Genomic DNA, 24,570 nt, shown 5'->3' with positions numbered 1-24,570 from the left:
TCACACACACACACACACACACACCTTCCATAATGTGATGGTGACTAGTAATCAGGGAATTATTCTGTGACCATCCTGTCACTATGTAGCATGTAGAACTGGTGGCACTCAAGGACGTAATTGTCTAGGATAGTGTTGTCATTTATGCATGCATGTTGTATTCTGCTGGCATCTGTCTCTCTCTGGTGACAATGGAACAGGGTGCCTTGGCGGGCGGGGGTGAGATCAAGCTGTTAGAAGGTTACAGAGCCTTCTGGGGCTGTAGAGACCAATGCAGGAGAGACATGTTTTGTTTCAGCCAGGGCAGATGAAGGCATCCAGTTGTGCTGCTTCAAATGCACCATGGCGTTTCTTCTCTCTGCGGCTCCTCCCAGCAGTTATTCCACCTCTGGTCACCTGTTTGTGTGTCTCCTGGCACTGTCAGTTGTCTGCAAGGGATTCCCACATGGCATGGTTGATATTGCCAGCCTTCATGTCATGTTTGCAGACATCTTTGTAACACAAAGTTGGCCTGGTGCCTGAAGTCAGCTCCACATAGTGCACATCCTTGGAGATCCTGACATCTTCCATTCTGTGGATATTACCAAGCTAGTGTAGACATCACTGAGACAGGAGTGTGAACATGCTGGGAATGTGGGCTTGTGAGAGCACATCCTTGTTTTGCACTTCCATAAAGCAACGTGCTCAACACACAAGCCTGGTAGACCTTCATCCTGGTATTGGATGCTAGCATCACATTCTCCCATACCCTGTTGTGCTCATGTTTATGTATAGTTTCTATCCATACTGCACTATCAAAGTACATCATGAGGTACAGCAAAGCAAAAGGGGGGTATCTACCTAAAAGGAGCATACAGTCAAAGATTTTACAGTTGAGAGGGGGAGAAGTACAGAATCAAAGCCTATAAACAAATGGAGGGTACAGGAAGGGTCAAAGAGGGTGTGTTTTCTTCTTTCTCCCCATTTTTAGGAGGAGTTGGCATTGCTGCGAAAGAAATTGGAAAATTCAGAACTTTCACGGCAGGAGCTTCGGCAGAGCACAGAACAGCTGGAAAGCAAGGTCAGAAATAGAAACCGTGTGAGGTTCTGTCCTTGCTTCTGGTTGCAAGATGATAGATTTGTAGAGTTGGAAGGGAGCTCAAGAGCCATCTAGTCCACCCCCTGCAATGCAGGAATCTCAGCTAAAACCTCGGCTTGAAAACCTCCAATGAAGGCACTGGACTCTTCCTCACTGGAGGTGTTTAAACAAAGATTGTGTTTTTTCTTAATTCACACAACAATAATTCAAGCTGGTCCTTATAAGAACAACTGTTTAGGAATTGGCGTTTGAGAGTGATTCTCCCCTGCCTTCCTTCCCTGTTCCTTTCTGCTTTTTAGTTTTGGGCCTGCAGGCAGGCACTGTCTTGTTTTTGCTGGTTGTGTGTAAGCTGCTCTGGAAGATTTTTTTGGGTGAACATTTATTTAATTTAAATAATTAATTTAATTTAATTTAATTTAAATAAGCATTAACTAATTTATTTAATGCTCTCATTAAATAAATAAAATGAAGAGACTTGCTGAATCAACCTGAAAAGGCTCATCTGCAGCAGCGGCTCCCAACCTCCTTTGGGAGAACAAGTTGCAACAGTGAAACTGTGCTTGACATGGTTGTACATCGAAATGTGACAGGCCTCTTGTTGAATGCAACATGCATAATAATTACTCCTCTGTTTTCCCAAAGTTTGGATGGCAGAGCCTGCAGGGATGGGTGGCCCTGGCAATTTCAGTTTCTGTCCATTTTGTGCTTTTCTCATCTTAAGTTCAGTTCTGCACAAAAAGGTAAAGATAAGGCACCCCTGACAGTTAAGTCCAGTTTTGAACGACTCTGGGGTTGCGGCACTCATCTCACATTACTGGCCAAGGGAGCAGTTTTTCTGGGTCATGTGGCCAGCATGACTAAGCCGCTTCTGGTGAAACCAGAGCAGTGCACAGTTCACATTAAAAAAAAGAGAAGTCCTAATGAAAATTCAGCAGCTTTTTAGTGTGCATTTCTCCATGGCAACCCTGGGCTGTGGAACTCCTTCCCACAGAGGTGCATCTAGCACCTTCATAATACAGGCTGGATTTACACTGATCTGGAAAATGCTATTTAAAACACACTATTAAAAAACTATAGTCCCCAATGCAATTTCTCATTGGCAACAGATCACTGCTCTGCAGTGCCCTCCGGTGTCACATTTTACCACACATTTTTAACATTTAACTCACCAGTATAGATTAGTCTACACTCAGCTTCTGGCAAATGCTCAAGATGCAACTTCATGCCTCTGCCTCTGACACTTGGAAAACTACTGTATGTATCCAGGACCCACCTTATTTCTGTCATTTTACATGGTTTAAAACTGTTGACTGTTGTTAGCCGCTCTGAGCCCGGCTTCGGCTGGGGAGGGCGGGATATAAATAAAATTTATTATTATTATTAACTCAGGAGGAAGTACTATTCCATGATCACGCCTGAAACCGCTGATCTCCCTTCTGGCACAGTCAGAATTTTATCTACCCTCCCATTCCTGAAGCCATTGTGATGTCAGGGGGGCACATGAGGGCGGTTTGGCCAAATCGAGATGTCTAGCACACCCAATTCAGGCTGGGATCGAAGGGTGCAAGGCTGTTGCATCCTTCTCACACCTCCCTCCCTAAGCCGTTTGGGAGGCTGGGATATGATCATAAAGTGGCACAGGGCTGGCTTGGGGAGGGTGGCATGAGCAGCAGGCCCCCCCCCCATGGGCCTGGGGCGCTCACCCTAGCAGCCCCCATGCTATGCCCCCCTGGATACCAGGGACTGAACCAGGGACTTGCTGAAGACATGCTCTGCAGCTGAGTTATGGCCTTTCCTGTGCCCCATACGCTGTGTCCCCATGAAGGTGTGCTAGAGAAGGGAGCAGCTAGAATCCCAAAAGCAACTATGATGGGGCAGAAAATAAAACCGACTTGGATTGAACATTTCTAATGTAATCACTCCCTAGGGATGCTGAAGATATTTGGTGTGGCTTCCATTAAAATGTAAACCTTCCTAAATTTACGCTCCTGAAACAATATGCATACCAAGCACAGCTTTCTGTCAAAATACTAAATGCATATATTAATGAAAGTAATACTAAAAATCTCAGTGGAATGATTAGAGTGCTGGACTTGGACTTGGAAAAACAGGGTTCAAACAGCCCCTGCTCAGTCATGAAGCTCACTGGGTGACCTCAGGGCAGAGGATAAAATAGGGAGAGGGAGAATTGTGTGTGCCGCCTTGAGCTGCTTCAAGGGAAGGTGGAGTATAAAAGTAATCATAAACTTTAAAAATACGTTATATCAGAGAAAATTGCTTGAAAAGATTTGTAAAGGTAAAGGTAAAGGTAAAGGACTTTTACAACTAAATGACTAAACAACAACAAGGAGTCTCAAAGCAGCTAACAACCTCCTTTTCCTTCCTCCCCCACAGCAAACACTCTGTGAGGTGAGTGGGGCTGAGAGACTTCAGAGAAGTGTGACTGGCCCAAGGTCACCCAGCAGCTGCAGGTGGAGGAGCGGGGAAGTGAACCCGGTTCACCACATTACGAGTCTACCGCTCTTAACCATTCTCACTGATAACTCTTATGGGGATCACAGAAAGGGAGGGCAAATATTCACAGCAGTGGCTGCAACACTTTTCAGAGAGAACCCTGTGCTCCCCAAATGTCACAGGGGGACAAGAAAGCTCCAATAAATTGGCTGGCCATAATATCAAAGTGCAAAGCAGTGAATCTCATACCCCACCGCCTGCCAAGTCTGTCCAGAAACCTGGGAGAGTATTTGAGTTCTCACCAGGAAGCGGGGTGGTGCTCTAAAGAGTAGGCACCCCACCTGATGGCAGCAACCCTGAAGTGAAGTTACAACTGGCTCTGTATTTATTATGCAGAAGTCTATGCTTTTGAATAACGTTTTTCCACTGTATTTATTTATTTTGCAGAAGGTATTTCTCCTAGTTCACTCCACCTCAACCCATCCAGACTCAGGTTCACTTAAGGTGGCCACTTAGGCATATCTCCCTCTGTCCCACGACACCCACCCTCCCTCCCTCCCTCCCTCCCACACACACCACAGAAATTTGTGTAATATTTGCACAAACTAACTTATAGAAATAGATGCTAATTTGTTTATTTACATAAAGGCCATTGTGGGCTAACCTGCCTTTCCCCAGTTTGCTCTAGGGATGTTGGGAACCATGGGAAATGTATTTTCACTTGTTCCCAGGGTCCCTAGATATTGTCAGCAGCATCTGTCAGCAGCATCTGGAGCCTAATGGAGACCCAGACGGGGGGCTTCCTCATTTTCATTGCTTCATTTGGGGTCCTTGAAAATGCATTGGGGAGAGAGTGGGACTTGCGTGAAGGGTTTGGCCTTGGGGAGGCTTTACTTTTTATGTCTGGAAAAAGAACATTTTCAGCCTTAGCTCATTCTGGATTCTGCTGGGGTTGAATGGTGAGCAATGAAAGACACTGAATCATAGAATCGTAGAGATGGAAGGGGCCAAAAGGGTCATCCAGTCCAATCTCCTGCAATACAACAAGAAGAAAGCAGCTTAAATTTTGGGTGCTTCTGAACACCAGAAATGCTTGAGAGAGCCCTTGACTGCACAACGCCCCCCCCCCCCGCTTGCCTGATTGAAGCAAGTTCAGAGCTGCCTCATGCGACCTGTTGCATTTCTTCCCCCCACTTCAGATCATAGACCTCACGACGGAGCTGTCAGATGAACGCTTGAAAGGTGATGTTGCCTGTCAGGTCCTGGAAGGTGAACGAGCTGAAAGACTGAGAGGGTCAAGAGAGGTCAGAGAGCTGCAGGTATGTGCCCAACGGGAGGGCTGGGGGGGCAGCGAGATGGAACTTGTATGTTGGGTCTTTGCACAATTTCTCCACAGGACATGGAGGAAAAGCAACCTGTTCACCCAAACAGCCCTGCAGGGCCAGCCCAAGACATTTTGCAGACCCTCCCCTTGGGATGTCCATTTATACATTGTCGGAGAAAGAAGATACGTTTGCATGACATTTAAAAATCCAGAGTGGAAACCTGCTCTTTAATGCTGAATTGGAACAAACAGCAATTTTGGTTTTCTACAGATTGCCATTTGCTCTGATTCAGCGGTAAAGAACAGGTTTTTGCAAGGAAATCTCAGACATGGCACCTTAAAGCCCTGACCTTTGCCTAGAAACATGGCACAAAAGGAAGTCTGTATGAACCCTCAGTCATAATAATTTTAAAGTCCCATCACTTACTATTTCCAGCATCTGACAAGCCACTTGGAAACCAGGCTCCTCTCCTATATGCTGCTGGGGGCAGGGAATCAATTTTATGCTTGATGTTCAAAGAGGGAGTAGAACTTCCCTGGGAATGGTGCTCTATAGTGCTGGTGCACTTCCAAGAAGTCTTGATCCAGATAAAGGTCAAAGCCTTATCTGCTGATCTTCGGGGCTCAACTGAGAAAGCCAGTGTCATGAGCTGGCAAGACACCAAGGAAAGGGAGGCGGATCCCAGTGAGGGGTGCAGCCATGTTTGGTGCACAGCTGAAGACGGGAGATTGGGGACTTAGGAGGTACTCATGGTGCTTCAGAGGATGTTGAGTGGCTAGTGGACAATTCACAGGAGCCAGGGGATGAGACACATCACCAGAACCAGAGGTACCCCCATATTCACAGATACGGCAGGCTCTGGAAACAGCAGAAAGTGCACTCAAGGAAACTAAAGCAGGCAAGGGAACACAGCCCAACTCACTAGTGGACCAGATGAAGATCATGTTAGGTCCGGAAGGAGGTTGTGGACACTCAGCTGGATGAGGCTCAGGGCAGGTGAGGATCATATTCTTTGTCAAGTGGAGAGGCACAGGGAAGCAATCCAGAGACTCTCTGTTTGCTCAGTTTTCTCTGTTGATGAACCATGGCTTGGCTGCTTCAGGGAACTCCACTGGACTCCACTTTGGGACTGACCTTGCATGTGTAATAGAGACTTGGTTGGATGAAGCAGATGGGTCTGTTCTTGCTGCTGCTTGTCCACCAGGTTTCTTTTACGCACAGCAACCCAGGTCATGTGAGCAGGGAGGGGGGATTGCAGTGACTTTTAGGAAGTCATTAGTTTACACCAGACATCCTATTGGGAAGACCCAGTTTTCTGAGTGCATGCTCTGGAAGTTGGGCAATAGGGGCAGTACAGGATTCCTTTTGGTGTAATGACCTCCCCACTGTACCAAGGATCCCCTGGCCGAGCTGCTTAAGGTCATTGCGTATGTTCTCCTGGAGACATCTAGTTTGGTTTTTCTAGGGGGTTTTAACATCCATGCCAACATGACCTTACAAGGGGCCGCTCGGGACTTCATGGAAAGCATGACCTCCATGGGGCTGTCCCTGAATAAGTTTGGCCCAACTCATAGTCGTGGATATGCCTCAGACCTGGTGTTCACCTCTATGGATGTGGGTGACACTGAGTAAAAGTGAAACTAAAGAAGTGCCATGGTTGGATCACTTCCTGGTGCAACTGGACTTCTCTGTGACCCTTCCCCTATGCAGGGAGGTGGGACCAATTTGGATGGTCCGCCCCTGCCACTTAATGGATCCAAATGGTTTCCAGAGACTGGTAGGGGAAGTTTTATCCCATGTTGATGGCCTTTCAGCTGATTCCCTGGTGGCCCGCTGGAATGCGGAGCTAACCAGGGCTATCGACTGTCTAGTTCTGATTGCACGGAGCCCGGACAGCCCTGTGGTTTTCTCCAGGGCTGAGGGTGATGAAATAATCACTTTGAGATGGTTAGAACGGCGGTGGTAGACTCTGTGTTTTTTTTTAAAATAATTTTATTGGATTTTTACAATTTTATAGTCACTCAAACAACACAATGTAACATTTGTTATATACTGTAAAAGAAAAAGACACCCCCATCCCACCATGACTTTCCTCAACTTCGCCTTCTGGTTCTTTAAATATTTACTACTTCTGCTTAATTATTATCTTATTTTTATATTCATATACCTTAATGCTCTTAATTTCTTTTCAGTTTTATGTCAAAATTTCTTTTTTTTAAAGATATTTATTAAAAAAAATTTATAAGAATACATAAAAACATATAATAAACAAAACAATACAAAACATTACAAAACATAAAGTATAGAATATAAAGAGTACATAAAAAAGAAAGAAAAAACATTTTTCTTTTGAAATTCTAAGTTCTTAACCCTGTTTCCTGGCTTCCCCACACCTCCCTTCCCTGTGTTCCTGTTTACCATCAAATTCAGCAAATCCCTGTTGTCAGAGCTGCCTCCAGGTCCCAGCTCACAGAGGACCAACGCTAGCCGGTTGTAATGTACAAAAGTCTTTATTGAAGTTCAGTTTCCATTTACAAGCCGCAGCGTGCAGCTCTACATCTTAGAACCTAGACCGGCGAAGCTCCGTCTGAGTCTCCGCCCCCTATACACCAGTTTAAGACCCTGGCCTTACTCCACCTCTTCCGTTGTTCTTTCCTCCTCTGGGTCCGTCTGCCCCCCTGGGTCTCCTCCTTCATGGACTCCTCTGACGCTGACCCCCCTGACTCTTGTCCCTCCTTTCGGCGGGCTTTAGGACCTGGTTCCCTATCCGGGCTACCTGCTGTGCTGCTCGCCTGTACATTTGAACTTGGCGCGCACGCCCAGTGGGCAACCTTCCTCTTGACCGTTTCCGCGCTCTCCGATGGAGGCGTGGTCAATCCTGACTCATCTCCTCTCGCTGGTGGTGAACACCCTGGTCCCGATACCTGGGACTCCTCCCCCCCCACTGTGCTCTGGTGGGGAATCTGGTCCTGATTTCCAACTGCTGCTCTCTGAGTCCCCTCTGGCCCCTTCCTTCTGGGGTGTCCCCCTTGGCACCCCCCTTGCCCTGGCCATAGGCGCCCCCTTCTGTGAATCTTCCGATTCGCTGGAGAGACTCAGGGAATCCCTCGGACCACTGTCATCGCCTACGCTCCCCTCGGATTCCTCCCCCTTGCTCTCCATTTCCTCTCTCTCCTGTGCCTCTGCTCCTGAGCCCCTGACACCTGTCCTCTTTTAAATCCCGCTGAAAAAAGCATGCTGTGCTGAGCATGTTCTCAGAGGAACCCTGATCCTGCTCTAAATGCACAGCATAATAGAGTTGTAAAGCTGGAAGGGACCTTCTTAAATCGTGGCATCCAGACACAGTATTCAAGGCCAAGGCAGAATACTGCCTTGAATTCCCTTGATAGGGACACTAGATCTTAGTTGATGAGGCCTAGAAGAGCATTCCCCTTCATGGATCACTGCCTTGCCGTGGCGAAGAGGCTTGAATAACTCTATGAACTATGCCGTGCAGGGCCATCCAAGATGGACAGGTCATAGTGGAGAGTTTTGACCAAATGTGATCCACCTGGAGCAGGAACCGGCAAGCCACTCCAGTATGCCTCCCAAGAAAACTCCATGGACAAGGACAACGGGCACCAAAAAGTTATGACGCTGGAAGATGAGCCGCTCAGGTCAGAAGGCGTCCAACATGCTACTGAGGAAGAGCGGAGGACAAGTACAAGTAGATTCAGAGCTGATGAAGCGGCTGGGCCAAAGGCGAAAGGATGCTCAGTTGTGGATATGCCTGGAAGCGAAAGGAAAGTCCAATGCTGTAAAGAAAAATATTGCATAGGAACCTGGAATGTAAGAACCATGAACCTTGGTAAGTTGGATGTGGTCAAAAATGAGATGGCAAGAATACATATTGACATCCTGGGCATCAGTGAACTAAAATGGACGGGAATGGGCGAATTCAGTTCGGATGACCATCATATCTACTACTGTGGGCAAGAAACCCATAAAAGAAATGGAGTGGCCTTCATAGTCAACAAAAGAGTGGCGAAAGCTGTTCTGGGATGCAATCTCAAAAATGATAGAATGATCTCAATACGAATCCAAGGCACACCTTTTAACATCACAGTAATCCAAGTTTATGCACCAACTACTGGTGCTGAAGAAACTGAAATTGAGCAATTCTATGAAGACTTACAACACCTTATAGAAGTGACACCAAAGAAGGATGTTCTTCTCATTATAGGGGATTGGAATGCTAAAGTAGGGAATCAAGAGATAAAAGGAACAACTGGCAAGTTTGGCCTTGGAATTCAAAACGAAGCAGGGCAAAGGCTAAGAGAGTTCTGTCAAGAGAACAAGCTGGTCATCACAAACACGCTTTTCCAACAGCACAAGAGACGACTCTACACATGGACATCACCAGATGAGCAGCATCGAAATCAGATTGATTATATTCTCTGCAGCCAAAAATAGAGAAGCTCTATACAGTCAGCAAAAACAAGACCTGGAGCTGACTGTGGCTCAGATCATCAGCTTCTTATAGCAAAATTCAAGGAAAACCACTGGGCAGGTAAGATATAAATTTAAATCAAATCCCTTATGAATACACAGTGGAAGTGAGGAACAGGTTTAAGGATTTAGATTTGGTGGACAGAGTGCCTGAAGAACTATGGATGGAGGCTCGCAACATTATACAGGAGGCAGCAACGAAAACCATCCCAATGAAAAGGAAATGCAAGAAAGCAAAGTGGCTGTCCAATGAGGCCTTACAAATAGCGGGGGAGAGAAGGCAAGCAAAATGCGAGGGAGATAGTGAAAGATATAGGAAATTGAATGCAGATTTCCAAAAAAGAACAAGGAGAGACAAGAAGGCCTTCTTAAATGAGCAATGCAAAGATATAGAGAAAAACAACGGAATGGGAAGAACCAGAGATCTGTTCAAAAAAATCGGAGGAGTGAAAGGAACATTTCGTACAAAGATTACCATAATAAAGGACAAAAGTGGTAAGGACCTAACAGAAGCAGGAGACATCAAAAAGAGGTGGCAAGAATACACAGAGGAATTATACCAGAAAGATATGGATGGCTCGTACACCCCAGGTAGTGTGGTTGCTGACCTTGAGCCAGACATCCTGGAGAGTGAAGTCAAATGGGACTTAGAAAGCACTGCTAATAACAAGGCCAGTGGAAGTGAGGGTATTCCAGCTGAACTATTTAAAATTTTAAAAGATGAGGCTGTTAAGATGCTACACTCAATATGCCAGCAAGTTTGGAAAACTCGGCAGTGGCCAGAGGACTGGAGAAGATCAGTTTACATCCCAATCCCAAAGAAGGGCAGTGCCAAAGACTGCTCCAACTACCGCACAATTGCACTCATTTTACACTCTAGCAAGGTTATGCTTAAAATTCTACAAGGAAGGCTTAAGCAGTATGTGGACTGAGAACTCCCAGAAGTGCAAGCTGGATTTCGAAGGGGCAGAGGAACCAGAGACCAAATTGCAAACATGCGCTGGATTATGGAGAAACTAGAGAGTTCCAGAAAGACAACTACTTCTGCTTCATTGACTTTGTAAAAGCCTTTGACTGGGTCGACCACAGCAAACTATGGCAAGTTCTTAAAGAAATGGGAGTGCCTGATCACCTCATCTGTCTCCTGAAAAAACTCTATGTGGGACAAGAAGCTACAGTTAGAACTGGGTATGGAACAACCGATTGGTTCAAAATTGGGAAAGGAGTACGACAAGGCTGTATATTGTCTCCCTGCTTATTTAACTTATATGCAGAATTCATCATGCGAAAGGATGGGCTGGTCGGAAGAAATATCAACAACCTCAGATATGCAGATGACACAACCTTGATAGCAGAAAGTGAGGAGGAAAGTGAGGAGGAAACTTTTATTGAGGGTGAAAGAGGAGAGCGCAAAATATGGTCTAAAGCTCAACATCAAAAAAACGAAGATCATGGCCACTGGTCCCATTAAAGGTAAAGGTACCCCTGCCCATACGGGCCAGTCTTGCCAGACTCTAGGGTTGTGCGCTCATCTCACTCTATAGGCCGGGAGCCAGCGCTGTCCGCAGATACTTCCAGGTCACGTGGCCAGCGTGACAAGCTGCATCGGCGAGCCAGCGCAGCACACGGAACGCTGTTTACCTTCCCGCTTGTAAGTGGTACCTATTTATCTACTTGCACTTTGACGTGCTTTCGAACTGCTAGGTTGGCAGGCGCTGGGACCGAACGACGGGAGCGCACCCCGCCGCAGGGATTCAAACCGCCAACCATGCGATCAGCAAGTCCTAGGCGCTGAGGTTTTACCCACAGCGCCACCCGCGTCCCATACTGGTCCAACAGCATAAGAGACGACTCTACACATGGACATCACCGGATGGGATGGGCAGCATCGAAATCAGACTGATTATATTTTCTGCAGCCAAAGATAGAGAAGCTCTATACAGTCAGCAAAAACAAGATCTGGATCTGACTGTGACTCAGATCATCAGCTTCTTATAGCAAAATTCAAGCTTAAACTGAAGAGGCAGCAATGAAAACCATCCCAATGAAAAGCAAGAAAGCATAGTGGCTGTCCAACGAGGCCTTACAAATAGCGGGGGAGAGAAGGCAAGCAAAATGTGAGGCAGATAGTGAAAGATACAGGAAATTGAATGCAGATTTCCAAAAAAGAGCAAGGAGAGACAAGAAGGCCTTCTTAAACGAGCAATGCAAAAAAATAGAGGAAAACAATAGAATGGGAAAAACCAGAGTTCCGTTCAAGAAAATTGGAGATATGAAAGGAACATTTCGTACAAAGATTACCATAATAAAAGACAAAAGTGGTAAGGACCTAACAGAAGCAGAAGACATCAAGAAGAGGTGGCAAGAATACACAGCGGAATTATACCAGAAAGATATGGATGGCTCACACACCCCAGGTACAGTTACAGATAGGTAGCCGTGTTGGTCTGCCATAGTGAAAACAAAAAAAAATCCTTCCAGTAGCACCTTAAAGACCAACTAAGTTAGTTCTTGGTATGAGCTTTCGTGTGCATGCACACTTCTTCAGATACACTGAAACAGAAGTTTCCAGACCCTTCTATATAGTGAGAAGGTGGGGAGGGTACTTTCGACCAGGAACTTTCTATCTTCTACCTAAAATACACAAACCAGGAAATCCAGGACGCCCCATCATTTCAGGTATTGGCACTATTACAGTGGGTGTCTCCGGTTATATGGACTCTGTTCCGAAACCATATGCCATCAGTGCTCCCAGCTATGTACGTGACACCACAGATTTTCTGAGGAAAATACAATCTTTAAATAATCTTCCCAACAATACTATACTAGCTACTATGGATGTGGAATCTCTGTATACCAACATCCCACACAACGATGGTTTACAAGCTATAAGGAACACCATTTCAGATAAAACCACAGCGGACTTTGCCACCAAACTCTGCCAATTTGTCCTTACCCACAACAACTTCAAATTTGGTGATGACCTGTTCCTTCAGATCAGCGGCACAGCAATGGGCACCCGCATGGCCCCACAGTATGCCAACATCTTCATGGCAGATTTAGAACAACGTTTCCTAAACTCCTACCCACTCAAACCTCTCTTGTACCTGCGATACATTGACGATATTTTTATCATCTGGACACATGGTCAACAGACCCTGGACACCTTCCACCAGAAATTCAATGATTTTCACCCCACAATCAACCTAACAATGAATCAATCTATGCAAGAACTACATTTTTTGGACACTACTATAAAAATACAGGATGGGCGCATAGACACCACCTTATACCGTAAACCAACTGACCGACAAACATATCTACATGCCTCTAGCTACCATCCCAAACATACCAAACAGTCCATTGTATATAGCCAGGCACTATGTTACAGCCGCATCTGTTCCAATTCTACAGACAGAGACTCTCACCTAACAGATCTACAGCAAGCCTTTTTAGAACTAAAATACCCATTTAATTGCTCATCGTCTAACATTGTGTATGCCATCAAATGCCAACAGTGTCCTTCAGCTCTCTATATTGGACAAACAGGCCAGACCTTACACCAAAGAATAAACGGACATAAATCGGACATCAGGAATCACAAGACAGAGAAACCAGTAGGAGAACACTTCAATCTCCCAGGACATTCTATACAAGATCTCAAAGTAGCTGTTTTACTACAAAGGAATTTCAGAAATAGACTGGAAAGAGAAGCTGCTGAATTGCAACTTATAACCAAACTTAAAACCATGGAGACGCCTGATCTGAACAAAGACCTTGGATTCTTATCTCATTATACATGACAAAGCCATTTTTCACCTTCTCACCCCTTGCTTTTTCCTGTAAGACCTATTGCAGTCGTTAAGAGTCGTCAACAGGCTCATCACAGCTATCTGCCAATCACGGCCTCGTTCCAGTATACCTGAAGGAGTGCCTCCACCCCCATTGTTCTATCCGGACACTGAGGTCCAGCTCCGAGGGCCTTCTGGCAATTCCCTCACTGTGAGAAGCGAAGCTACAGGGAACAAGGCAGAGGGCCTTCTTGGTAGTGGTGCCCGCCCTGTGGAACACCCTCCCATCAGATGTCAAGGAAATAAATAACTATCTTACTTTTAGAAGACATCTGAAGGCAGCCCTGTTTAGGGAAGTTTTTAATGTTTGATGTTTTGTCGTATTATTATTGATATTTATAATAATAATATTCTGTTGGGAGCCACCCAGAGTGGCTGGGGAAACCCAGCGAGATGGGTAGGGTATAAAGAATAAATTTATTATTATTATTATTATTATTATTATTATTATTATTATTATTATTAGATCCATAACCTCTTGAGAGGCTCCATGGGAGCAGCTGTGGGTGGTGGACATGAATGTGGGTTCAAATGTACCAGCCCTCCCTTTAACACCTGTGTATATTTTTGAGGGATTGACTGGAGCTCTCTTTTAAGGACACACACTTGGCACTTGGGCTCTTCTGGGATTGCTGTGGGAAACCCTGGTCCCTGAGAGCCTGCAAGGAACTCTGGCTCCGGCCTGGTGGAACGCTCTGCCTCATGAGACCAGGGCCCTGCAGGATCTGATTTCTTTCCGCAGGGCCTGTAAGACAGAGTTGTTCCGCCTGGCCTTTGGCTTGGAGCCAATTTGATTCCCTCCCTCTCTTTCTTTCTTTTTTCTTTTCCTTCTCCTCCTGTGATGAGGCTACATTTTAATATTTTAATGTTCCATTATTTTAATGTTGTATTTTATTTTTGTTTTTAAGTTGTAATCATTCATCTTGTTTTTATTATTGCTTGTAAGCCGCTCTGAGCCCGGCCTTGGCTGGGGAGGGCGTGGTATAAATAAAAAAAATATTATTATTATTATTATTAAGGAACACAATGGCTGTGCAGCATATGGAGCAGGCCATCTGAGTCACTCTTCTGTTTCAGACCAAGCATGACCAACTGCAGAAGAAGCTGGAGTCAGCAGAGAAGCAGCTGGAAGAGGCACAGCAGCAGCTTCATTTGCACGAAACTGGGGCAAGCAGCTCTGGCAAAGGTAGGGGGCATCCTTCAAATGGCAGGCTTTCTTACTTCATGGCATCTCCTTCCTCCAAGTCTAAGTTCACTCTCTGAAATTCTGGACCATATTTTAGGTAACCAAAAAGTTGTGTTTTGAGATGTCGTTTTCTTCCTTCCTTCCAAATCCATTCCTTCCCTTAAGCCTTAATTTCTAGCCTCCTTGTAACTTAGTCGCCTGCTTCCCTCCCCTGTTCTTTTCTCTCTGCCATCATTCCAGATTGCTCCATGCAACAGTTCTCAGGAGTGACATCTGTCTCTCCTCGTCATTCTGACTGGAGAGAGGCAGCAGGGTGGTGCTGAGAGTATGTCAGTTTGCGTAAAACCTCATCTTGGCTGCCCTGGAGAATTTGTGCTTCAGATATGTCAGGCAGATTTTGTAGCAGCAGATTGCCCAGGAAGCCTTGTGAATTGGTGTTTCAGTGTCTGCACACAACAGCAAAGGTTACTGTGAAGGTTGAGAGAGAAAGTAGCTGAGTTTTATTTCCTCAACACCCCCCCCCCCCGGCAATCCCCGGTACCAAGACTGTGCGGAGATGTGCAAAGGCTCCTAATTTGTGGGGAAATTGCTTTAGGTGGCTGAAGTTATGGCAAATCCACTTCAAAATGGGAGCAAAGGCCTTCTTCCTGCATACAGAAGCCAACTGTGCTGGCACCTGAATCTTACATCAACAGCACAAGCAACAGGATTCATACCTGAAGCAGTGGACTAATTTAGGGGGTGCATAGCAAACTGTGTGACATGCATAGTTCTGTCTGCTGATGGAGATGAATGGCCAGGAATTTCAGAAGGAACAGTTAAGGGATGCCACCACTGTCCCCCCACCATCTACCCCCTGAAGCACTTGCTCACTCTGCCTAATGATAGAGCTGGCCTGCGATATTTCAATCCAAACACTACTTCTGTGATACAGGTTCTATGATTCTATGATTCTAGGTGGTACCATTCAGCAATTTGCACCAGCTTCTGAAGTCATACCATTTTAAGCCATTAGCTTTCAGTTGTGTTCCCACCACATGTGCTTAAGCCCTGCAGCCATGTAGATCAAGGAAGTCCATCAAACTATCTCACAAGTTTAGTGCAGCGGATTCTGATGTGTCAGCATCATTGCTATCATTTAAAACGGATATTGACAAGCTGAAATTTGTGCAGAGGAAGGTGGCCAAGATGATGAAGGGTTTAGAAAGCAAACCTTATGTTGAACAGTTGAGGGAGTGTATGGGTAGCCGGAAAAGAGGAGACTGAATACCTGGAGGGCTGTTGCCTGGAAGGTGGAAGAAGCTTGTTTTCTGTTGTTGTTGTTGTTGCTGCTGCTGCTGCTGCTTCAGAGGGAAAGATGAATTCAAATTGCAAGAAAGGAGAGTCCAACTCAACTGTAGGAAGAACTATCTGACAGTAAGAGCCATGTGTCAAGAGCTGGAGTCAAGCGTAGGTCAGCAATAAAAAACATGGTTTCAGTGAAAACTCTTTATTCAAAGAAACCAAAACTGTGCAGGCCTAGCTGAATCCTGACAAGACAGAAGTACTGTTTTTGGGGGACAGGGGGCGGGCTGGTGTGGAGGACTCCCTGGTCCTGAATAGGGTAACTGTGCCCCTGAAGGACCAGGTGCGTAGCCTGGGAGTCATTTTGGACTCACAGCTGTCCATGGAGGCGCAGGTCAATTCTGTATCCAGGGCAGCTGTCTACCAACTCCACCTGGTACGCAGGCTGAGACCCTACCTGCCCGTGGACTGTCTCGCCAGAGTGGTGCAGGCTCTAGTTATCTCCCGCTTGGACTACTGCAATGCGCTCTACGTGGGGCTACCTTTGAAGGTGACTCGGAAACTACAGCTAATCCAGAATGCGGCAGCTAGACTGGTGACTGGGGGCGGCCGCCGAGACCACATAACACCGGTCTTGAAAGACCTACATTGGATCCCAGTACGTTTCCGAGCACAATTCAAAGTGTTGGTGTTGACCTTTAAAGCCCTAAACGGCCTCGGCCCAGTATACCTGAAGGAGCGTCTCCACCCCCATTGTTCTGCCCGGACGCTGAGGTCCAGTGCCGAGGGCCTTCTGGCGGTTCCCTCATTGCGAGAAGCAAAGCTACAGGGAACCAGGCAGAGGGCCTTTTCGGTAGTGGCGCCCGCCCTGTGGAACGCCCTCCCATCAGATGTCAAAACGATAAACAACTACTTGACATTCAGAAGACATCTTAAGGCAGCCCTGTTCAGGGAAGTTTTTAATGTATGATATTTTAGTGTTTTCTGGTTTCTATGGAAGCCGCCCAGAGTGGCTGGGGAAACCCAGCCAGATGGGCGGGGTACAAATAATAAATTATTATTATTAGTGATCCCAGCACTCTTTCCAGTAGGTATTGCCTCAGTGAGGCAGCACTCTTCCCACTGCTCTCTGAGGCTCCTGCTCTCCGGGGTCTTTCCCAAGCAGTCTCCAACTGCCTCTGTACACAACCAATCTCTGCTCTGCTCTTTTCACTTCTCTGCATGTTCTAGGAGACCAAGGGGTTGGGTTGTAGCAGGAGGGGGAGACTCCCTGGATTCTTCATCTGCCTGACTCAGCTCTGCTTCTTAGCCACCCTCCACTTCAGCCTCAGAGTCTGAACTGCTCTCTGCCGCAGCCACTTCCTGCTCACTAAACCCTGTTACATCTTCTGCCTCTGACACCTCCTCCTCCCAGTCTGCTCCCTCTTCTTCTTCCAACCACTCATTGTCCCACCACCAACCCCCTGGCTCTGAGCCTTCTTCCCCTGGGGTTTCCCCAGTTGGTGCCTCCAACCACTTCTCTGCACCGCCCCCCCCCCAGTCCATGACACCATGGAGTGGAATGGACTCCCTTGAATGGTGGTGGATTCTCCTTCCATGGAGGTTTTTAAACAGAGTGTGGAAGACCATCTGTTAGGGATTCTTTAGCTGTGATTTTTGCATTGCAGGGACTTGATGACCCTTGATGAACCTTCCAATTCTACCATTCTATGATTCTGTTACCTTTCAGCATCTCTGTTCAAGGCCATTTCAAATCAATGGGGCTATTTTGAAAGGAAAACAGGATGCCCCTTTAAGCCAGATATTGTTGGATCCCAACTCCCATCAGCCCCTTAGCTAGCATGCCCAGGGGCCAGTGTTGTTGGGAGTTGTAGTTCAGCATCATCTTCAGGGGACCAGGCTGGGTACCCTGCCTTCATTTTATCAGAACCATTAAATAAAAATGTTAGAAAGTGTATAAGGACAATACCTTTACTGGGTTAACCAAGATGTCCCCAAAAAATTATTTCTTTTATCTGTCCTGAATTTTCCAGCATTCAGCTTCATTAGACATCCACACATTCTGGTGCTCTAAGAGGTGGATAAATTTCCCCCCTCTATCCACTTTTTATCCACTTTTTGTGGCAATGTTAAGGATAGTAGGAAAGGACATATTGAATAACTATTATCCTTCCTTCACTCACGCTAGTAAGTGCTGTAGCAGAGCAGATTCCCCTCAATATAGCTAAAAGCTAATTTGGGGGTTCCTTTGAATCTCTTAGTTAAGATTATTTCCTGGTGTCCCCTTTGATCCCTCTTAAAAGAATAAAGACACAAGAGTCTGAGTAAAGTAACAAAAAGTTTGCTCACATTTCAGTTCATGATTTGATCCCTGAAAGGCAGGTTTTACTTGGTACTTACACAAACAAAGTGTGAGTTCATCTCATATGGAGACTGAACTCATGCACTGTTGGCTGAGAGTCAGCAGACAGCAAAATTACATTACAAAATGTAATTAAATTACAAAATGGCTGCAGGACATCAGCATGGCAGCAAAAGAGCAGCAAGACAATAGAAAGACAAAACAGACTGAGAAAATGGCTCTGTGACTCGGCTCTTTTATAGAGTCAGTCAGAGCCACGTCCATCTCCCAGGTCACATGCAGGAGGAGAAAGCTCCAGACGAGTGGGACAGGAAGTTACCCAGACTGGATGTCCCCCTGCCCGTGCCCACTCTAGGGAAACAAAGAACGTTGCATTTGACTGCACCAATGAATTACATCCAACACTTTTCGTATCATGTTATCTCTTCTCACTTTTTCTCTAAACTAAACAGTTTCCTGTAAACAGCTGCCCTTTACAGCTCAGGACCCTGGTTGACACTTCTCTAATAACACAGCACTTCACTAGGTCCCCTGAAAATCCTGTGACCACAAGCCATTTTGTTGTGCCTGCTTGGGTGCAGCAGCATCTGCGTGGACTTTATTTGAGCAGTTTGGATGTGCAATGTAAATGTGTCTCTTTTGGCATTAACAGGCGATGAATGGCAGATGCGTCTGGACTGTGCACAGACTGAGATTGGATTTCTCCGGAAAAGAATCACACAGCTGGAGGAAAGGCTGGAGGCGGAGCAGACATCCAAAAAGGAGCTGGAACAAAAGGCAGGCCAAGGAGCATTGGCTGGGGTGGGGCCATGTGTTTACATTTCCCCCCAGTGGGCTCCCATGTGCAGATCACTGAGCCTGTCATGAGAGTCTTCCTGAAGCTGCCCTTGGATGTCAGGCAGTGCATAGTTAGACTAGGGAACTCACTCCCACAGGAGGCAGTGATGACCATCAGCTTGGATGGCTTTAAAGGGGAATTGGACAAATTCATGGCTTTTGATAGCTATTACCCACAATGGCTATGCTCTGCCTTCAAAGTCAGAGGCAGCAATGCTTCTGAATACCAGTTGCTGGCAACCACAGGAAGGGAGAGGACTGCTCTTGTGCTCAGCTCCTGTCTGTGGCCTTCCCACAGTGAGAAAAGGGCTATTCTCTCCCTGCTGGCTTGTTACTCCTTCTGGGTCTTAGTCCCTGTTGGCTTTATGCCTTTGACACAGTAGTTAATGGTGCCCACTGGCCTGGACTATTCTGTATACCACAGTTTATAGAAGCCCAGAGAAATGATTCAACTCCCAGTGCAAACAATTGGTATAGATCAACCTTCCCTAACCTTGTCTGTCTAGATGTTTTGGACTGCAACTCTCACCAGCCCCAGCTAGCACTTAATGAGAGCATATTTTATATTTTAGTTTTTATATTTAAGACCATTTCTCTGAGTGGTATACAAAAAACCAAAGCAACAACAGGCAGCTTGAACCACAACGGGTTTTACAAAAATACAGAGTTACTTATAAAAATGTTACAGTAAAGCAAAAATTCTAAATACATGTAAGCCAATATCAGTTCCTCCTGCTCCTGGCATACCCACCCCTCTCGGCCTCACCCAGGACTCAACTTACCCACCCTGGTACCTGCACCCAGGGCCTAAACTAACTCACAGCTGTTCCTCGGAAAGCTCCCACAGAGGAGGAGGTTCCTAGAAGCTCCTGCCATCGCCCTAGTCTCTCCCTCCATGTATGCTTTTTCTGGGCAGGCCCAAGGTGGAGGGAGCCTCATCAGGCTGCTGCCCACAGGTGTGTCCCACTCAGCAGCCAGCTGCCCTCTCCACACCCAATTCCAGGTGCAGCAGGTTTGGTGAGTTCCCCAGGGGGTCCCAATGATGGAAGAAGGATGCCCCTCCACTCACAATTCATTTTCCAGCCTCTGCCCTCCCCTCCTCCAACTGCTCTATCTGTCGTCCAAAACATTTGGAGGGACCTGGTGGGCTTCAAGATTGGATACGACTGGCTCATTCAGAAGTGCTTGATGCAGCAGAATCAATTTAATTTTAATTGGTCTTAATTAATTAGATGATGTTCTGCCCTGCCGTTCAACTTTAAATGTTTGCGAAGCAGTTAATGACAAAAAGGCATCAAAATGCCAGTGAATACAAAGATCAATAAGCAGCAATAAAACAAGACTATTAACCCCTTTTAAAACAGCAGCAGGAAAGGAGTGGAAGAAGGGGATAATAAAAGCAGAGGCAGAGCAGTCAAAGAGAGAGGAGCATCAATAAAAGCACACTGAGGAAAGCAGTAATACATTTATTATTATCATTTTTTTCTGTCCCACCTTTGGGGTAGCTCCTCACAAGAGGGCCTCCCTATGCAATGGCTAGGCAGCTATAATAAATGCACCAACGAGATTAAATGATTAATGATTAAAACAGCAATAAAAGGAAGTCCCTCTTCACGCAGCACAGAGTTAAACATGGGCACTCCCTCCCCCAGGAGGATGGGATGGCCACCAACTTGGATGACTTTAAAAGAGTCTTGGACGAGTTCATGGAGGAAAAGGCTGCCAGTGGCTGCTTGTCAGGATGTCAAGATGGCTCTGCTCTGCCTCCATGGTCAGAAACAGTGATGCTTCTGGATACCAGTTGCTGGAAAAGAGAGGAGGGGAGAGTTGCTTTTCTGCTCAAATCCTACTTGAGGGTTTCCTTTTGGGGCATCCAGTGAGGCACTGTGAGACAGGAAGGTGGACTGGATTGGCCCTTGACCTGATCCAGCAGGCTCTCCTTATGTTCTTAATATTACACAAAATATAAGCATTGCTGGCTCCTTTAGGTACCGTTTTAGAGGGCTTTTAAGTGTGTGTGTGAAAAGAGAAACATGTTTAGGGCTGGGGCTTGCAGATTAAAGCCCCTCTCAAATAATGCAAGCATTGCCGTGAGATCACCTCAGGGCATCTGTGATGAAGAAGGCTGTAGCTCCATGGAAGAGCACTGGCTTTGCATGCAGAAAGTAACAGGTTCCATCCCTGTCTCCATCTCCAGGAAGGACTGGGAGTGTCCCCTGCAGGAAACCCTGGAGAGCTGCTTCTGCCAGTTGTTGCAGACAAAGTGGAGGCAAATGGGCCAATTGCTGGACTCAGGAGAAGGCAGCTTCTGAGATCCCTTTTCAAATCAGCCTTTTATTTGGAACCATGAGCACTGGGATCTTTGCTTTTAGGGAAGGACTGTAGCTCAGAGTTTAGAGCACCTGCTTTGCATGCAAAGATTCCCTGGTTCCTGCGGTTCCATCCGTGGCAGCATCTCCAGGGAAAAGACCCCGCCCTGAGAGCCCAGGGAGCAGACAGCACAGAAGCAGAGCTAAATGGACTGCTGCTCTGACTCTGTGTAGGGCAGATGCCTGCCTTCTAAAAATAAACCTGGGTGGACTTGCGGTTTGCTTTCCAGCCCAAAGCCGCCTTGAAGAACTGCTGATGATCCCCAGGCTGAAGGAATGGGCAAGAATAACTACATAAATTCATGGCACATTAAAAAGTAATGAAGCTTCCGTCATTCTGGAGGGCTGTGGTGAAGGCAAACAACCCATTTGCATTCAGGCACTTGTCTGGAATTACAGGCTTCATTAATTCAACATTCAGCTTATTTAAAGGGACTCCTTAATAGCAATTGCTCTCTCTGTCACCTTCTTTGCAGAGGTGGAGGACATGAGTTCTAGTGAAAAGGGGAGGCCTGACCTCCCTAAGGAACACTTGTTTCATTCTGGCCCACAAGTGAAGCACCAGGAAATGTGGCTTCCTACTCGAAGGAGATAGAGGCTGCTTGATAACCAGCCCAGACTATTTGCCCATCTAGCCTGGCATCATCCACTGTAACTGGCAGCAACTCTTCAGGGTCCCAGACACAAAAGAGGTTGCATAAGGACAGAAAAGAGCCCGTCTAAGTTAGATCAAAGGCTCATCTCGTCCAGCCACCTGTTTGAACCCCAGCAGCTGGTACTTGGGCAGGAAAGATTATAGCTCTCAGGACTAGTAGCTGTCCACAGTCTTCCCATCCATAAACTTGGTTAATTCTATTTTAAAGCCGTCCAGGTCAGTGACCATCACTACATCTTGTGGGAGCAAATCCACTGCATGAAGAAGTCCTTTCTTTTGTCTTCAACTCTTCAGCTTCATTGGATTATCACATTGGGCTCTAGTATTATGATGAGAGAGGGAGAAAGACTTATTTCTGTATACTTTCTCTATGGTTTGCACCTGTCTGTCATGGGAGACAGTGGAGGGGTGCTTCTTTGGGGGTGACGTCAAACCGTTGGAAAGATACAGAGCCTGCTGGGGCTGTAGAGACCAATGCTGGAGAGACATGCTTTGTTGCAGCCGGGGCAGATGAAGGTGTCCAGTTGTGCTGCTGCAGATGCACCAGGACGTTTCTTCTCCCAGTGGTCATTCCTCCTCTGGTCACTGCTGTGGATACACAACCTGTCTGTCTGTTTCTCTCCAGGTACTACAGCCAACTGCAATATACACCTCTATAATGCCCTCCTTTTACTGGTCTTTCCCCTCTAAATTAAAAAGCCCCAAACAACTTTTCCTATTACCTGATCCTTTTTTATCTGAAGATGCCTTTGGGGTTCAAACCTGGAATCTTCTGCATGCCAAGCAGATGCTTTTGATGTGAGCTCTGAGACCTTCCCAGCACCTCAAATGTACAGACGCAATTTTTTATTTGGGTTGCCATGCTCAGGAAAGCATCTTACTCTTTTGTAAAAAGGGATTTGAGAAATGCATGGAGGGTTTTTTAAACTTGTGTTTTCAACCTAGATCTACAAGCTGCACTTTCTGTTCCAAAGAAAACACTAGGCAGCTTACCAACATGATGTTAAAACAGCCATGGTTCAATAAATAGTCAGGAAACCTCCACCCGCATGAACAATCAATTATGGACTGTAATAACTCTATGATGGACTGTAATACTGTAATAACTAGACAGAACCCTCCTGTTCAGGAGCAGTTTATCCCTGAGTATTACTCAGGGATCCTTCCTAAAAGAGGCTCCTGGGAGGCCGGAAGGACATTGCTGGAACAACTCTTGGAATGGGGCAACTGGCTAAAATGTTTTAAAATATTTTAAATGGTTCTAATTTTGATTCCTCTGTTTTTATCAGCTTGATGTTGGTTACATGTTTAGTTGGAGTTGGAGGTTATTTTAATTTGGGTATAATTGTAAATTGTTTATAGTTGTTGTTGTTGTTGTTGGTTTCTATTGGTTTATTGGTTTGTTTGTTGCTCATATAGGATATTTTGTTTTTTAATGTTTGATGCTTTGTTGTGTTTTTATCTATGTTGTAAGCCCAGAGTGGCTGTGAAACCCAGCAAGATAGGTGGGATATAAATTAAAAAATTTTATTGTTATTATACCAGGTGTTGGGGAAAAAGAGAAGAGTAAAGCCACTGGCTAAGTTCCCTGCTTATGGTTTTCCCAGACACCTGGCCAGCCACTGTGGGAAGCAGAATGCCCTTTTAGCCTGATCTAGCGCAGTTCTAGTTTTGTCCCAATGGACCCTCCATGGTCTGAGGCAGCTACCACTGAATTCCAGCTGCTGTTGGCAAGCAGTGGGAGAGGGCAATACCAGCTGCTTGTGTTTTTTTCTGCAGGCATCTGCTTGGCAACTGGGCAAGTGGCAATGGGGTTTTACGGGGCCCACATCCATTGGGTGAGCATGTGACACTCCTGTGCGGGTCTCTCTTGTTTTCACTTCTCAAGCCACCACACTTCCTGCCTTGCAGCTAGGTGATGCCCAGAAGGCGTATGAAGGTGCCAGGCAGACAGCGCAGCGGCTGAAAAGAAAGTGTAAGCAGCTGACGTGTGATTTGGGAGATACACGAGTGTTGATGGAAAGCCAGCAAAGCCGGAACCATGAGCTGGAGAAGAAGCAGAAGAAGTAAGATGTGGGTGTTGGACTGGGGAGTTAGATCTTTTAAAGACTTTCTGAGATCTGCGATTTATTCAGCCCAACACAATTTGAACATACCTGCAGCGGGGCAATGGGGAAGCTAAGGAAACACCCCATTTCCTATGGGCCCTCTGTCAAAGGAAATAGTGTGGCTTTATTTCACCAACTAATGTCGTGCAGCAGTAAATTAATCAATGCAGAGTCTTCTTCATAAACAGTGTTGTTCAGAAACAGCATAGTTAAAGAGCATACACATAGTGCTCATAGCAGCTATCTGACTCTTCACAGAGGCACAGTCTTAGTTACTGATTTACTAGAGTCCTGGAGCCACTCTGTCTGCAACAACACAACACACACACTGGCTGGGACACAAACACTGAGGCCCATAGAGAGGCTGGCTACTTTGATAGGGAGACTCAAGATGAGTCAAGAGTCACGGTGACTTAGCAGTTTGCTGTTAACAGCAGTTAGCAGGCTTGAATAATTGTGTAGGCCTTGTAGGCCTTACTGCTCTGCTCTCGAGAACCTTTGTCTCATGAACTAAGAGCATTATAAGCCTGTTGGACAGAAGAAACAGTATTTGGGGTGATATTAGACAGAGGT

The 24,570-nt window shown here is 46.1% G+C and overlaps 1 protein-coding gene across 1 annotated transcript in view; it reads left to right on the top strand.

Moving 5' to 3' along the window:
- MYO18B (myosin XVIIIB) overlaps positions 1-24,570 on the top strand; it is a 258,709-nt gene that overhangs the window by 129,639 nt on the left and 104,500 nt on the right. The window contains exons 26-30 of the mRNA XM_081892930.1: positions 971-1,060; positions 4,732-4,851; positions 14,274-14,382; positions 18,681-18,805; positions 23,801-23,955. Of these exons, the coding sequence (XP_081749056.1) occupies positions 971-1,060; positions 4,732-4,851; positions 14,274-14,382; positions 18,681-18,805; positions 23,801-23,955 (599 nt within the window). The remainder of the gene's footprint in view (positions 1-970; positions 1,061-4,731; positions 4,852-14,273; positions 14,383-18,680; positions 18,806-23,800; positions 23,956-24,570) is intronic.

Source organism: Podarcis melisellensis, assembly GCF_964234715.1.
Source record: "Podarcis melisellensis genome assembly, chromosome: 16".
Classification (NCBI taxonomy): Eukaryota; Metazoa; Chordata; class Lepidosauria; order Squamata; family Lacertidae; genus Podarcis; species Podarcis melisellensis.
The sequence above is the reverse complement of the archived record's forward strand: the minus strand, read 5'-3'. Positions and strand labels throughout refer to the sequence as shown.